The 15,024-nt window shown below is 36.9% G+C and overlaps 1 protein-coding gene across 2 annotated transcripts; it reads left to right on the forward strand.

The window, feature by feature from the left end:
- Nucleotides 1–371: 371 nt before the first annotated feature.
- LOC306876602 (TBCC domain-containing protein 1) lies at nucleotides 372–14,551 on the forward strand. 2 transcript variants are annotated; one of them, XM_079427901.1, is made up of 7 exons: nucleotides 372–760; nucleotides 2,024–2,355; nucleotides 2,439–2,600; nucleotides 3,363–3,729; nucleotides 4,025–4,211; nucleotides 9,372–9,875; nucleotides 13,448–14,551. In XM_079427901.1, exons 2-7 carry the CDS (start codon nucleotides 2,026–2,028, stop codon nucleotides 13,668–13,670), a joined length of 1,773 nt encoding a protein of 590 aa, XP_079284027.1. In that variant the 5' UTR covers nucleotides 372–760; nucleotides 2,024–2,025; the 3' UTR covers nucleotides 13,671–14,551. The 2 variants fall into 2 exon arrangements, with proteins under 2 accessions (XP_079284027.1, XP_079284028.1); XM_079427902.1 differs by having other exon boundaries at nucleotides 375–760; nucleotides 4,028–4,211; nucleotides 13,448–14,491.
- The last annotated feature ends 473 nt before the right edge of the window (nucleotides 14,552–15,024 follow it).

Below are 15,024 nucleotides of genomic sequence, written 5' to 3' on the forward strand. Positions count from 1 at the left end.
TACTGTCTTGTATAGCTCTTATTTAAGTATGTATTGTTTATTTAAAAGAATATTAAAATATAAAAAAAAGAATTAAAACTAGGTTACATTTACTAAAACACGAATAAGAAAATTAAATAGTTTAAATATTAGACTAAATTGTCTAACTTTTATTTTGAAATCGTGAGAGACACTTCTAACAGAAGGCTGTCTTTGTTCAGAACGAATAATTCAAGATTTATAACACCAAATATTAGAGTATCGTGATTTTCATTCCTGCTAGCAAAAAAAAAAAAAGGTTGTTTTTTTGTATGCATTTTGTCAAGTCATCAATCAATTCAGTTTCACCATCATAGGACCTTTGTTTTGAAATAAGGTCGGACTGCACTCGTGTTACGTCACGTTGTGACGCAGACATGGCAACCGCATATGAACAGTTGTGCGGTTTTATCGTTGTTTGTTTTCTTAGAGATAATATTTCTTTTAAAATCTTACATGTTTATTAGGCTTGAACTAGTTTATTATTTTAAGGTGGCGGTTTGGTGGTTGTGTGGACCTCTAATAATGGTGGAGTGAATGAAAGGAAGAAAATAATGACGTTTTGAGCGGCATAGCAGCGCGCGTTCGCGAGGCGCCTCAGTTTGGTATCGGGTCGCGCACGCGTCGGTGTGGACAGCATCGGAAAGCATTTCAGTTTAAATATATATGTTGTATAAGTTTATTATATATTAACCCATTAATGGCGACCGCCTTTTGAAGCCCTGCAACTTTCAGTGATCAGGTAAGTTGAGGAGAAAAGAGGCGAGTCCGTTATCACTGTGTCGGTGTAGTTTGGGGAAAGATGTTGCTAAACTTGTCAAAGCTGGCTGACTGATCCACATCTTGCATACATCGAAAGTTTGACATCATTGTTATTAGTAATATAAATATTTTGCAAAACAGATTCTCCACGTCTTGTTTTCTGTGTTTGGATACTTGGCGTAAGGGAAGCCATTTATTTTCCGTTGTATACAATACATACAAAAACATTATGGATTGACGTGGAACATTTAATTAAGAAGAAAAATAGCATTGTTTTACAGCTGAGTAGATTTGACATAATGATAAACTTCAACGACTGTTGATTTGTTAAAGATAAGTCATATTAATTATACTATTCTTAATGGTCATGTTTCTCATCCTTAAAATGAAATATTATGACTTCAAACCAAATCAAACAAGTATACACACACACACACTGGAATGATGTGGTTGTCATGGAAATATTGCAAATTAATTTTAACAAGGCCATCAAGTGGTTCCTTAGGAAATTGCTTGACTTTTACCTCATACATCTAACGTTAGCTCAGATTGATATGATAAAATTCTTACCTTGACTTTCCAGTTGTATTGTAAACTATCCAGTTTTTCTATTGTTACCATTTCTTACCATTCATATTATTATTATTATTATTATTATTAATGGTTTATTTTTTAATAATATTTATTAAAATGGTTATATGATAATATGGTTAAATGATAATAATGGTTAATAATTATTAATTATTATTAAGGAGAAGTCGTGGCCTAGAGAATTGGACCCGTAATCGAAAGGTTGCGGGTTCGAGTCTCGGGCTGGCAGGGATTGTAGGTGGGGGGAGTGAATGTCCAGTGCTCTCTCCACCCTCAATACCACGACTGAGGTGCCCTTGAGCAAGGCACCGAACCCCCAACTGCTCCCCGGGCGCCGCAGCATAAATGGCTGCCCACTGCTCCGGGTGTGTGTTCACGGTGTGTGTGTGTGTGTGTGCATTTGTTCACTACTCACTGCTGTGTGTGTGCACTTGGATGGGTTAAACGCAGAGCACCAATTTCGAGTATGGGTCACCATACTTGACAATACGTCACGACTAGACTTAAATTATTATTATTATTGTCTATAACACATTATGCAATTTGCCAGTGCATTATCACTTATGGACGTACACAGCCATGTTGTTGGTAAAAAGGTACTTTCTCCCAGACTCCGCTCACTTGTTTGAACAAATCTTTTTTTCTTCAATAGAAATGGACAAATACACAGCATGTGTATGGCCACGTCTGGAGCCCTTCCTGATCGGGGTGCTTCCTGCCACACCCCCAAGCAAATTTAGCATGCATTATCTGCGCAAGATGGCTTGTTACGTCCGGACCCGGGACGGCTGCTTCCCCAGGCTTGGCTGGCACATGTGGCGACACATCGCTTGTGGCAAACTGCAGCTGGCAGAGGAGCTTGCCTGGCTGTATTTTGATACTTTTGATCTGTTGATGCCTCGTTCTGCAGAGCAGAGATTAGAGTGGGCAGAAGCCTTGTCGCAGTGCCACACTCCTAAGGAGCTCGACAGGCAGCGTTGCAATGTAAGAGAAAAATGGTGTAGTGCTGTTAGACAGTATGATTACCGTTCTGCTGTACTAATTATTTTCTCTGTCTCTTCTTTTAGCTGTCAGTGGACACTCGGCAGTTTCTACTCTTCCTGTATCTACAGCAACTGAACCGAATCTCTCTCCGCACGTCACTGATTGGGGAAGAGTGGCCAAGTCCCAGATCACGATCTCCCTCTTCCTCCTCTGAGAGAGACACCAAAATAAGCTCCCAAAATAAGGTGTGTGGGTGAATTTTATGAAAAAATAAGTCTCATTGAGGCATATTTTCATAATTTTATATAATTTGGGGTCAGTTAGAATTTATTTCTTATAAATTAATACTTGATCTAAAAATGACAGTAAATACTTTCATTTTGTAATAAATGATGTTCCTTTAAAGCCTAGTTTAGCATAAAAGACAAAAACCTTAAAAATCGTTTGAACAGTTTTGTATGTGTATGTACAAATAGTTAATAATTATATATAGCAGAAATATATTTGTTTGTTTTTATTTTATTTAATTAATGAAATTGCAATTTGGTATCCTGAAAATAATGTACAATAATTTAAATATTAATAAAAAAAAATGCTAAATGTAAGTTTTATTTTTTGGGGTGAAATCCTCAGACATCATCAGATTTTACATTTACATTTCCATTTATTCATTTAGCTGACGCTTTTATCCAAAGCGACTTACAATTGCTATATATGTCAGAGGTCGCACGCCTCTGGAGCAACTAGGGGTTAAGTGTCTTGCTCAGGGACACATTGGTGTCTCACAGTGGATTCGAACCCGGGTCTCTCACACCAAAGGCATGTGTCTTATCCACTGCGCCATCACCACCCCAGCTTTTATACGCCCTCTGAATGTACTTTAACTTGTTCATCAGACAATTACATTACATTATGCCTGAATACTGTAGGAAGAAAGGATCAGGTTTTTTGGTGTATAACGATTACACTTTTGCATAGTAGTTTGTTTATTCCTTCTGTTTTACCAGAACTGGGACGACCAGGCTCATCTTACTTTCATCCAGACACACCTGTCTGAGCTTTTGGAGTTACTAGTGGAGCCAGGCCAGCTGAGCAGTTCAGTGCAGGTTCTGCGTGACAGCCAGCTCACTTCAGAGGCCCTGGAAAGCCTCAGTTTGTTGCTGGAAGGATCTGTGAGCCATAGCCGTACCGTGCACCCAATCCACAAGCTCCTCAGCCGTTCACCACTGCAGTCCCAGGCAGGATTCTCCAAGCTCAGCCGCTCCTACTCTCTGCAGCAGTTCCAGGGGTTTCTGCATCAGGCCCTTTGCCTCAATCCCTTCGGCATCTCCACCTGCTCAGAGTCGGGAAAGAGACTGGCATGGGCACTGCAAGGTAAACTGGAAGTTCTTGTCAAAGGAATAAACTTGTAGGTGATTTTTTTTTTTTTTCAGGAATTTTTAAAGTTTCACAAATAAAACGTTGTTTAGGAATATTTGAGGTTTAGTTTCATTTAAATTGTGTGTGAGTGCTGAGTGGAAACACACATTTTCATATACAAAGATATAATTTACATAGGAACAGTACCAAAACCATCATCTTTAATAAAATGGTTTGAATTTGTCTATCTTAAAATGATTGAGGTTAACCAGATTATAGTATCAGTAACACTTCATATTTTGTTTTGTAGTAGAGGGCACCCTAAAGAAAGCCAAAATATTCAGAAATACCCACATGGCTCCTCTAGGAAGTCGACTCTTGCTCATGTCGCAGGTCTGCAAACAGACGTTGGCCAAAGACTCTGAAAAGCTGAATAATGCCAACATCAAACTCCACCACTGCAGTGAGGCTTTCATCTACCTTCTCTCTCCTCTGAGGTGAGGAATCAATGCTCTTTTATTGTTAATTGGGTATCAAATACACTTTTTCTCTCTGTCTGATTGTCTATATTATATTATATGTAGAGATCGACCGATATATCGATTTTTACCGATATTTTTCCCAATATTTAAGCATTTTTCCATAATCGCATATCGGTTTTGTAATATCGGATTCACCGATAAACACCGCCATCTTGTGGGTGTTTTGAGAATTGCGCGCAGGATGCAATTGCAGCGCGTCTGAGGGAAGACGAGACAACAACGGCGTGCAGGTACTTGATTTGCTGTAGTTAGTAAACTATTTAATATTACAGTCATTAATGCACAAATTAGATGTATTACATAAATGCCTGATATGTAGTTTATGCAACTTGGCTCTAAGAAATATGATAAATAAGATACTCTGTCAAGCCCTGTCCCTATAAAGATATAACTTTGCCTGAAATAACACAGCCATGAATTAGAGCATGTTGGAAATAAAAGCATTGAATTTAATTCTCTCTCTGTTGTCTATTAGTCTCGTGAAGTCGGAGTCATGTAGATAATCCGTCAAGTCCTCTCCCAATAAAGACGTAACTTTAAATAATACAGCCATGAATGATTGCATGTTGGAAATAAAAGCATTTAATTTAATTCTCTCTCTGTCTATATGCTCATCGTTAGTCTTGTGAAGCCGCTTTCATATTGCAATTCAATCAGCGGTTGATGCTCAAAAAATGCTCAGCACGGCCACTGCATGTAACTTTTAACAAGATTCACTTTTTTGAAGCACCCTAAATTGTATTAACATTTACTATATAATAGGGATGTAACGGTATGAAAATGTCTCATCATGATTATAGTGACCAAAATTATCACGGTTATCAGTATTATCACGGTATTGTTAAAATGTGCTGGAGATGTTCAAAAAGTACCGATACATAAATCACTTCAAGTTTTATACTTAAAAATCAACAAACAGCAAATAAAATGACTTTTTGTTTGCATAATCACTAAAACAATAACATTACCAATGAGGTCTGGATTTTAAATGACAACTTGACTGACACCAGTTTAATAGCATGCTCAAATAAATAATGTAAATGTTCAAATAAAGCTTTGAAAAAGTTTCATATAAAGGTAAACCTCACATTTCAGCCTTTAAAGAAAAGAGTTAAGTCAAAATGATAATTGATTAATAAGGGGAAGGGGAGGGGGAAGTGGTGTGTGGCCAAGTAAGGTGACCCATACTCAGAATTAGTGTTTAACCCATCCAAGTGCACACACAGTAGTGAACATACACCCAGAGCAGTGGGCAGCCAATGCTGCGGCGCCCCGGGGAGCAGTTGGGGGTTCGGTGCCTTGCTCAAGGGTCTCACCTCAATCGTGGTATTTATTGAGGGTGGAGAGAGTGTTGGTTATTCAGGTTACAAGTCCAACTCTCTATCCACTTATCTGCTCCATAAATAATTCTATATAGCTTATCTGAATTGTTTGAATGTATAGAATCCATATAAGCTTGTTTTTCATCAACCGGTTAAAATTTACACAAGGTCATGCAAATTTGGTCCGTTTTTTGGCCAGACAGAAACTGCACACAGGCTGAATGTAAATAAGTGTCTGTAAATCCACTCTCTGACAGCAGGTGGCGCTTTATATGGAAAAGCTGAATTACAGCTGATTCCCGTGAACTCCGCGAACAAAGCAGTATTGTGTTTAAGAACGCTTCCTTTAGGTATTACATGGAGCGAAGATGAAAACAAAATGCCATTGAATCGTTTCTGAAGACAGTCAGATCCTTCAGAGGTACATTCATATAATTAATTCACCGATATATTAATTTGTATAATTCCCTCAGCACTCTTTTAAAACCTCCCTGTTTTCACTCAGAATGAAAATACTCTGCTGCCGTGCGCTCGTGAGACTGTTACACGCTGCTTTATGCTGGACAGTATTTATGTATCGTGAGTTGTTCAGATCGCGGTAATCGAATACGGCTTTAATGATAATTAAAATATGAAACGGTAATACTAACCGTGGGGAATTTTATCATGATTTATCGTCAAACCGGTAATCATTACATCCCTACTATATAACCATTACTTCATTTATAAACCTCTAAATTAATACAACTCTATGGGAATTAATGATTTATTATCTCTGCAATCGATCGCAGTTTGAGTATAGTTCTGTGTAAACGCATAGATAAACCGCGCTGTCAGCAGCATAATTTAGAGCATGCCAGTTGAGAAATGCAATAAAATACAATGCTTGTTATATTCCAATATTCCAGAGAGTATTATTCAGTGAATTAACATTATCCAGTGAATTATTCTTCACTCTTTAGCCTATTAAACAGCTTATAAACCTACTAAAACTGTAGTTAAAATTGAAGTTGATATGACTCCTGTCCTTTTATTTATTTTCTCCATTTGAAAACATTAGACATTCTACATTTATTTTGCTTACTGCTAATATTAGTGGTGCTGCTAAAGCTTTTTATAAATAAAATGTTTTTAATTGTTGTAATGCAAAGATTATTTAACATGACAGGGCTCTAGACTGCGACCAAAATTCAAACTAAAGTAAAAGACCGCTTCTTAAACCAGAGAAGGTGAACATGCTGGTGTTCTTGTAGAAAAAAACATGCAAGTCCTGTCAGCGACAGCCAGTTTAGTTTTACTTTTCTTTTTGTTTTCATTTTGAGAAGCTTGTTATCTTTGCTGTTTACCTCACGCTTGCTATGGAGGCTTTCCTTAATTTTTTTAATATTTTTATTATTTGATTCCTCAGTGTTTGCTAAACATTCTGTAATTTATTAGTCGTATATAATACAGCATGTGATGTGTCCTATGCCATGCCTGGTCTTATTAGCTTTTGTTAATAAATGTTATGTAAGCTAGTTTGTCATTGTAACCTACTGTTTTATTGTTGTTGTGCTTTTTAATTAAGAATAACAATGAATCCATCTTTTGTTTTAGACTTAAAAAGTGAAAGATGTAGATATAAGCAAAACAGACAATTATCTTTTCTTGTAAAATGTGACACCAAGATCGCAAATTTGAAAGTGAAAGCGCACGAAAAAAGGAATTCCTGTTCACAAAATTTAAATCACAAATAATACTGATAAAAAAGAACGAGTTGAATGTTGAAAACTTTCATTAACATATAACTATAAACTATGATAAAAGTTCATCAGCATGCATTGGTTAATCAAATGTTGTAGCAAAAAAAACAAACAAATTGCAACCAAATTATGTGCTTGTGCGACCAACTGAGAGAGTTAGTCGCAAAAGTGAGATCAGTGGGAAGAATGAGTCTAGAGCCCTGCATGAAAGACTGCTAATTCTCAAAACATTTTTTGTTAAGATGACTGAAAGGAGGAAAAACCAAAGTGAAGTATGGACTTACTTCACGCAGTCATTTATTTACTTTATAACAGTAAATAAATATTGGTTCTGCATATCGGTTATCGGGCACATAAACATGCAAATAATTGGTATCGGTTATAAAAAAATCAATATCGGTTGATCACTAATTATGTTTATTTATTTTTTATAATAATAATAGTTATTATTATTATTAGTAGTATTATTTAGTTCAGTGTTAATATGTAGTTCATATTTGTGTATGCGTTGTATTTACTTTTTAGCACTGCTTGTTGGAGTTTGTATCTTTCCATGCACACATTAGCTGCAATGTGCAGAAGGCCTGTAGAGATAAAAGGTGTTATTAATATTAGAGTGGATTTTTTAATTTTTTTTTATATTAATAGCCTATATTTTTGGCGAAGTTGAATTCTACTCGAAGGCTAGCATTAATAATTTGGATATGAAATTGAAAGGTAACTTCTTAAAAAGCACATGGGCGATACATTTGTCATTTTTAGACCATTTGCGGTATCACACAACTGCTTTTAAATGTTTTTAAGTTGTTTATTTATGGAGCTTTGAACTTTTAAGGGATGCATGATATTAAATCAGGGGTCTGCAACCTACGGCACGCGTGCCAACAGTGGCAGGCAGAGGGATAATCGCTGGCACGTGAGCAATAGGGAAAACTGCATACTGACGTACATTTTGATGTAATAACTTCTCATAGTCACACAGCCTGTTAATCATTTAATTTTAGTCAACTGTTTTACAATAGAAATGTTAAATGACCGACAGCTATCTCCAGTGATGCAAACTACTTGAATTTTTGTTCTCAAATATGGCCATTTTGAGAGTGAAAGAGATGTGAGAATTGTCTGCGTCTCTCTCTCTACAAACAATGAAGCTGAGTTTAGTTACTTAGAGGTGCTGTATGTAGGATTTTGACTCTACTAAAGCATAAAAATATCATATGTTTGCAGAGATTTAAGAAACCACTTATTAACAGTGACTTGCTGCCACCTGCTGGCGATTTTAATTTCACATTCAAAGGATCTTTTTATTATTTAAATAATTTCAAATATCGGTATTTAACGGTTTCATATATCAAAACATGATAAATGCAGTTGTAATTGCAGGTTAAATGCATTCATGTCTTGCATTAAACAGTGTGTAAATGCATCTAAATTCTACTTCAGATGCAGCTTCAGTTTTTTTTATCTGCATTGCAAAGATTAATTTTGTTGATACTGATTTAATTTGCTTGGTAACAGCCCAAAAGTCTTATTATTCTAATTCATTAATTGATTAAATGTAAGAATTTGACTCAAAAGATAATGGACACTTTTAGAAAAAAATGGCTTTATAAAGGTAAAAATGCCCATAAAATGTAAAAATCAGTTTAAACTTGTTGGAAAAGATTAATTTCTATCAGTGTGAACTGAACACCACACAGAATATGAAGAATATCAAAAACTTTAGGAGTCAGCTGTCCACGACAGTCCTTAAGGTACCAGCACAATAACATACAGTAAAATATTGTCTAAATATCGTTATCCATAAAATCCCAGAAAATATCCAGATATAATTTTTTTGTCAATATCGCACACCCCTATACATTAATCAACTAATCTGTTGTTGAGTCAACTATCATGTCTCATTCCTAATAATTCTAATAATAAGCATTGCCTTACCTGGACTTCATGTCAAAAGAAAGTTAAATTAAATGCTGTCATAGTCTGATGTCATTTAGTCATTTTTTTGGAGTTTGTAAACATCAATGTAAAACTAAGTCCTTATCTTGCAGGTCTGTGACCTTGGATAGGTGCAGGAACAGTACAGTGGTTCTAGGCCCGGTGGGGACCAGCGTCCACATTCAGAGCTGTGAGAATGTTCGTGTGGTGTGTGTGGCTGGCCGTCTGACTGTAGGTGGCTCTTCTCATTGCACAATCCATGCCCTCACTTCTACTCGACCCCTTCTCCTTCCTGGAAATGTGTCTCTCACACTGGGCCCCTTCCACACACATTATCCCACCCTAGAGGACCACATGGCTAGTGTGGGCCTAGCTGTGGTTCCCAATTTATGGGACCAACCTCTGTTGTTTGGAGCCGAGGGTTCCGCTACAGACACTGGCTGCTACCGCATCCAGCCCCCTTCTGAGTTTTACCCGCTGGTGATACCCTTTCAAATGGAGGGGGATAACTGTGAGATCCCTTGGGGCCTGCCAGCAGACTACCAGAAGGCCGTGGAGAGCCGAGAGAAGACGATAGAGGATTGGCAGAAGACCGTGAAGGAAGCACACCTACACAAGTGAGCCCACTTTTCCATTCCTTTCAAGGTTGTAGTACTGTCTTTAGCCATGTTCAGATCATAGTTAAGTAAACATGGGCTCAGGCAGAGATGGGCACTCGAGTTAGTGACTCGGACTCGAGTCGCATTTTTATAGACTTCAGACTTGACCTGAAATGACTCCAGACTTGACTCGAGGAAAAGGACTCGTGAATAATTTAAAAGCAACTCGAGCACCATTTTATGTGAGCAGCACGTCAAAACAGCGGAGCTGATCACATAACAAGTGCTCAGGGTCGCTTACGGCAAATATCTTTCAGCGCTATATCCTCTAGTATTTTTATCTAAAGCCAAACGCGCTTAAGTCAAGCCCTTTCAGCTCTGTGCGCTTTCTCCCTCTAACTTCGGGCGCGTGCTGGCGCGGATGATGCGGTTATTTTAACAACAACAGAAACATGGTGAGCAGCAAAATTATAGGTTATACTTTCAATAAAACACAGCAGAAAAAAACAATGCTGCAAATATAGTTATTTTTCTTACTATCTATTTATCCATCTATAACCTATGACTGACTGTTCAAACCAGATATGACAAGACGTTTCTGATACATTTAGCATGATTAATCTGTAGGCTAAGAACATTTCAAAAGAATCTTGTAATTATAATTGGGAAAATTGTTGTTAGATGGCTAGGACAGAACTTAAACTTTGAAACTGCTGGTTATTTTTCTTTTCTGGTCAAGATGAGAACGTTTCGATTATTGTAGCTACATGTTTTTAGTAGATAATGCTTTTAAGTAAAATATTAAAATGGTATAGATTTCAGGAGGAAAACCCTGAACAGTATTTTTTCTGTCACATGGCCTCGCATGTATCTAAATGTATAAATACAATACATGTAAAAAATGTACTTTTATTTATTTATTTTTGTCCGGACCTCTGCTTGAAAGAAAATATAGAGGCCGTGCCTCTTGGAACTTTAATTGAATACCCCTGACTTATATCATAAAGAAATCCTTTATTTGTATGGCTTTGTAATATCTGTGTCACGGGCTATTTCCTTATGTGTCGTGGTAGATCAGACGTTTTTTATAGAATTTGATTACAGAAAAACTGTTCTGAACATGGTACTGAATTAAAACATAAGTAACAGGCTGGATGCATATTAACCTTACATCTTAACACCTTTTTTTTTTTACAAAGCAGATCATAGATCATACAGGTCCTTTTCAAACAATTAGCATATTGTGATAAAGTTCATTATTTTCTGTAATGTACTGATAAAAATTAGACTTTCATATATTTTAGATTCATTAAAACACAACTGAAGTAGTTCAAGCCTTTTATTGTTTAAATATTGATGATTTTGGCATACAGCTCATGAAAACCCAAAAATCTAAAAACATTAGCATATTTCATCCGACCAATAAAAGAAAAGTGTTTTTAATACAAAAAAAGTCAACCTTCAAATAATTATGTTCAGTTATGCACTCAATACTTGGTCGGGAATCCTTTTGCAGAAATGACTGCTTCAATGCGGCATGGCATGGAGGCAATCAGCCTGTGGCACTGCTGAGGTGTTATGGAGGCCCAGGATGCTTCGATAGCGGCCTTAAGCTCATCCAGAGTGTTGGGTCTTGCGTCTCTCAACTTTCTCTTCACAATATCCCACAGATTCTCTATGGGGTTCAGGTCAGGAGAGTTGGCAGGCCAATTGAGCACAGTAATACCATGGTCAGTAAACCATTTACCAGTGGTTTTGGCACTGTGAGCAGGTGCCAGGTCGTGCTGAAAAATGAAATCTTCATCTCCATAAAGCTTTTCAGCAGATGGAAGCATGAAGTGCTCCAAAATCTCCTGATAGCTAGCTGCATTGACCCTGCCCTTGATAAAACACAGTGGACCAACACCAGCATCACTGACTGTGGGTACTTGACACTGGACTTCAGGCATTTTGGCATTTCCCTCTCCCCAGTCTTCCTCCAGACTCTGGCACCTTGATTTCCGAATGACATGCAAAATTTGCTTTCATCCGAAAAAAGTACTTTGGACCACTGAGCAACAGTCCAGTGCTGCTTCTCTGTAGCCCAGGTCAGGCGCTTCTGCCGCTGTTTCTGGTTCAAAAGTGGCTTGACCTGGGGAATGCGGCACCTGTAGCCCATTTCCTGCACACGCCTGTACACGGTGGCTCTGGATGTTTCTACTCCAGACTCAGTCCACTGCTTCCGCAGGTCCCCCAAGGTCTGGAATCGGTCCTTCTCCACAATCTTCCTCAGGGTCCGGTCACCTCTTCTCGTTGTGCTGCGTTTTCTGCCACACTTTTTCCTTCCCACAGACTTCCCACTGAGGTGCCTTGATACAGCACTCTGGGAACAGCCTATTCGTTCAGAAATTTCTTTCTGTGTCTTACCCTCTTGCTTGAGGGTGTCAATGATGGCCTTCTGGACAGCAGTCAGGTCGGCAGTCTTACCCATGATTGCGGTTTTGAGTAATGAACCAGGCTGGGAGTTTTTAAAAGCCTCAGGAATCTTTTGCAGGTGTTTAGAGTTAATTAGTTGATTCAGATGATTAGGTTAATAGCTCGTTTAGAGAACCTTTTCATGATATGCTAATTTTTTGAGATAGGAATTTTGGGTTTTCGTGAGCTGTATGCCAAAATCATCAATATTAAAACAATAAAAGGCTTGAACTACTTCAGTTGTGTTGTAATGAATCTAAAATATATGAAAGTCTAATGTTTATCAGTACATTACAGAAAATAATGAACTTTATCACAATATGCTAATTTTTTGAAAAGGACCTGTATATTTTGTCTATAGCCTATAAAACGGCTTCATAAATAAGAAGAATTCAATACATGAGGATTCTGAATGGGATTTTTTAGCGAGCCATTAAATGACTTAAGACTCGACTCGGACTCGTGACCAGACTTGTGAACATCTCTGGGCACAGGTTTAGTGATGCACCCACATTTGGAGCCGAAAGACATTTGCTCTGCTGATTTTAATGATTTATTTATTTATTTTCCATCTGTTGCATTGTTCCAGTCACTTTTATTATTGTTGCTGTTGTTGTTATTGGTTTTATTTTATAATTTTTTTTTGTGCATTCCTTGACAAAAGGTTATTTCAGTTTATTATAAAAAATATATATTATATTAATTATATTATTTTTTTATAAACAGTTTTGTTGATTTTAATGAATTCTAGTGCTGTCACATTGCGCTAGTCACTTTTATTGTTGATTTGAGTTTTTTTTTTTTTTCTTTAAAGAGCATTCCATAACAAAATTATTTTGGTTTATTGCAACAAATATTTTATATATATTTCTATTTTTTAGAATTGAATTATTATTATTTTTTTTGTTGTTGTTGATTTGTGTGTAAAATATGTATTCATTATATTAATATGTTTGGGCTTATGTAGGTTTAAAACAATTCTGTGATGTTTATTTTCTTTTTAAACAAAGTTTAAATCTAGATAAGTCTAGCATTATTATTAAATCTGATGTAAAATTATAATGCATCTCCATAATAATCATATGGTCAGTAAGTTTTTCTTGTTTTTGAGACATTTGGTCTTCGTTGTTTTAAAGGGTCCAGAGGCGGCAGTTTCAGGCCATAGTGGAGCAAAAGTTTCATGAGTGGTTGCTTAAGACGGGACAAAGACAAGAGCTTGACAGCCTTCTCCCTCCTGCCCTCACCCCCTCCACCTCTGTGGACCACTGGCCCTCCAGCCACACCTCCAACTCTGGACCGACGGTACTCAAAGAACAACCACCTGAACAAGCAATGGGACGGGCGCCAACTGTTTGCTAAAAGAACAGCTAAACAACCAAAAGCTTTTGCCGTTTCTCTTTCCAAAAAACTGATCCTCAAACATTAGTGTTCTTCTGGTACGAAGGCTGTCAACGCTGTATCAGGTTTTGACAAGGACTTAGTGTCCTGTCACATTATTGACATCTCCAAAAATCTATGCTGGATTAGTTTTTAGAGTTGCTGTTATTGCTGCAGGTGTCTGATAGTTTAAGCATTGTTACTTTTTGTTACGAGACACCAGTGATTCCAGAGGTTGATATATGGGATGAGATATGTACTGTAATTATTGACAAATATGTCAATCTCAATTGGTACATGGCATAACACACACACTCACTGAAGAGTTTGCAGTTATTGCCTCCTGAAATCTCATGGCCAGTATAAATGTTAATGTTTCTTTTGCTGTATGTATGCACACAATGCCTTGCACTGTAATTGCACTATTACTGTATCTTCACAATACAGATTCCAACAATGCTGTCACTTAAAATGTCTCTTGAATGTATTCATGTCTTAAGTGAACATTTGATATTGATATGTTTGAATCAGCATTTTATAGGTTAGTGTACATATTCTATAGCTTTGTAATATGATTTTTTAAATTATAAAACTAGTAATTTGTTGAAATTGTTTGGTTGTTTAATAAACCATATTTTCATATTCAATTGATTTCAATTGTAGACATTGCGGCAGAAATATATTCCTATTGTTCAGTAGAATGTACGTAATAGCCTACTAAAATGATTAAAACCTTATTTTTAAGGAATAATCATAAATGTCTTCAATGTTTTAATTGTAATATTAAATCCCCTTTATTTTCCAAAAAAATAAGATTTGTTTAATTTTCATTAATTAAAAGATAAATGAATGTTTTTGTGCTGGAAAAAAAATGGAACAACATTATTCAGAAATCTGACTGGTTACACATAATGCTTTTTGCATACTTGGTAGCAGGGAAGTGTGCAGGGTATATTTACTATAGGTTACTTTATTAAATACAATATTTCACTGTAGATTTCTCATTGTAAAACCCAAATTATCACTGCCTGTTCAATGGTCTATATGCAAACCACTCGCATTTTCTCCAGATTTAGTTTAGTTAGTTGGTTCATTTGCCAGTGGCTGTTCTGTTGAAAAGAGCTGAGCCAGAGTAATGAGTGCCATTCAGCAACGCATGATACAATCCACTGAGTCGGGGCTCTTTATTTGGTAGTGCTCTTGGCATCAGGTGTTGGCCAGTGTGCGGTTTGTTGTGGTTCAGGTTGGTCCAGTTGTAGGGTGCCGTGTTGTTTCAGGGTGAATGAATGCCTGTGCCAGGCTAGTCATTATCCTTTAATCCCCATTTGCTTTTCTG

The sequence above is a fragment of the Barbus barbus genome, assembly GCF_936440315.1.
Source record: "Barbus barbus genome assembly, chromosome: 11".
NCBI lineage: Eukaryota > Metazoa > Chordata > Actinopteri > Cypriniformes > Cyprinidae > Barbus > Barbus barbus.

Excerpts from the sequence above, each read along its gene's own strand:
- LOC306876602 (XM_079427901.1), top strand. The coding sequence starts at position 2,026 with ATGGACAAATACACAGCATGTGTATGGCCACGTCTGGAGCCCTTCCTG. Across the intron at positions 2,356-2,438 it reads TCGACAGGCAGCGTTGCAAT|CTGTCAGTGGACACTCGGCA; the intron begins GTAAGAGAAAAA and ends CTCTTCTTTTAG. Across the intron at positions 4,212-9,371 it reads TACCTTCTCTCTCCTCTGAG|GTCTGTGACCTTGGATAGGT; the intron begins GTGAGGAATCAA and ends CTTATCTTGCAG.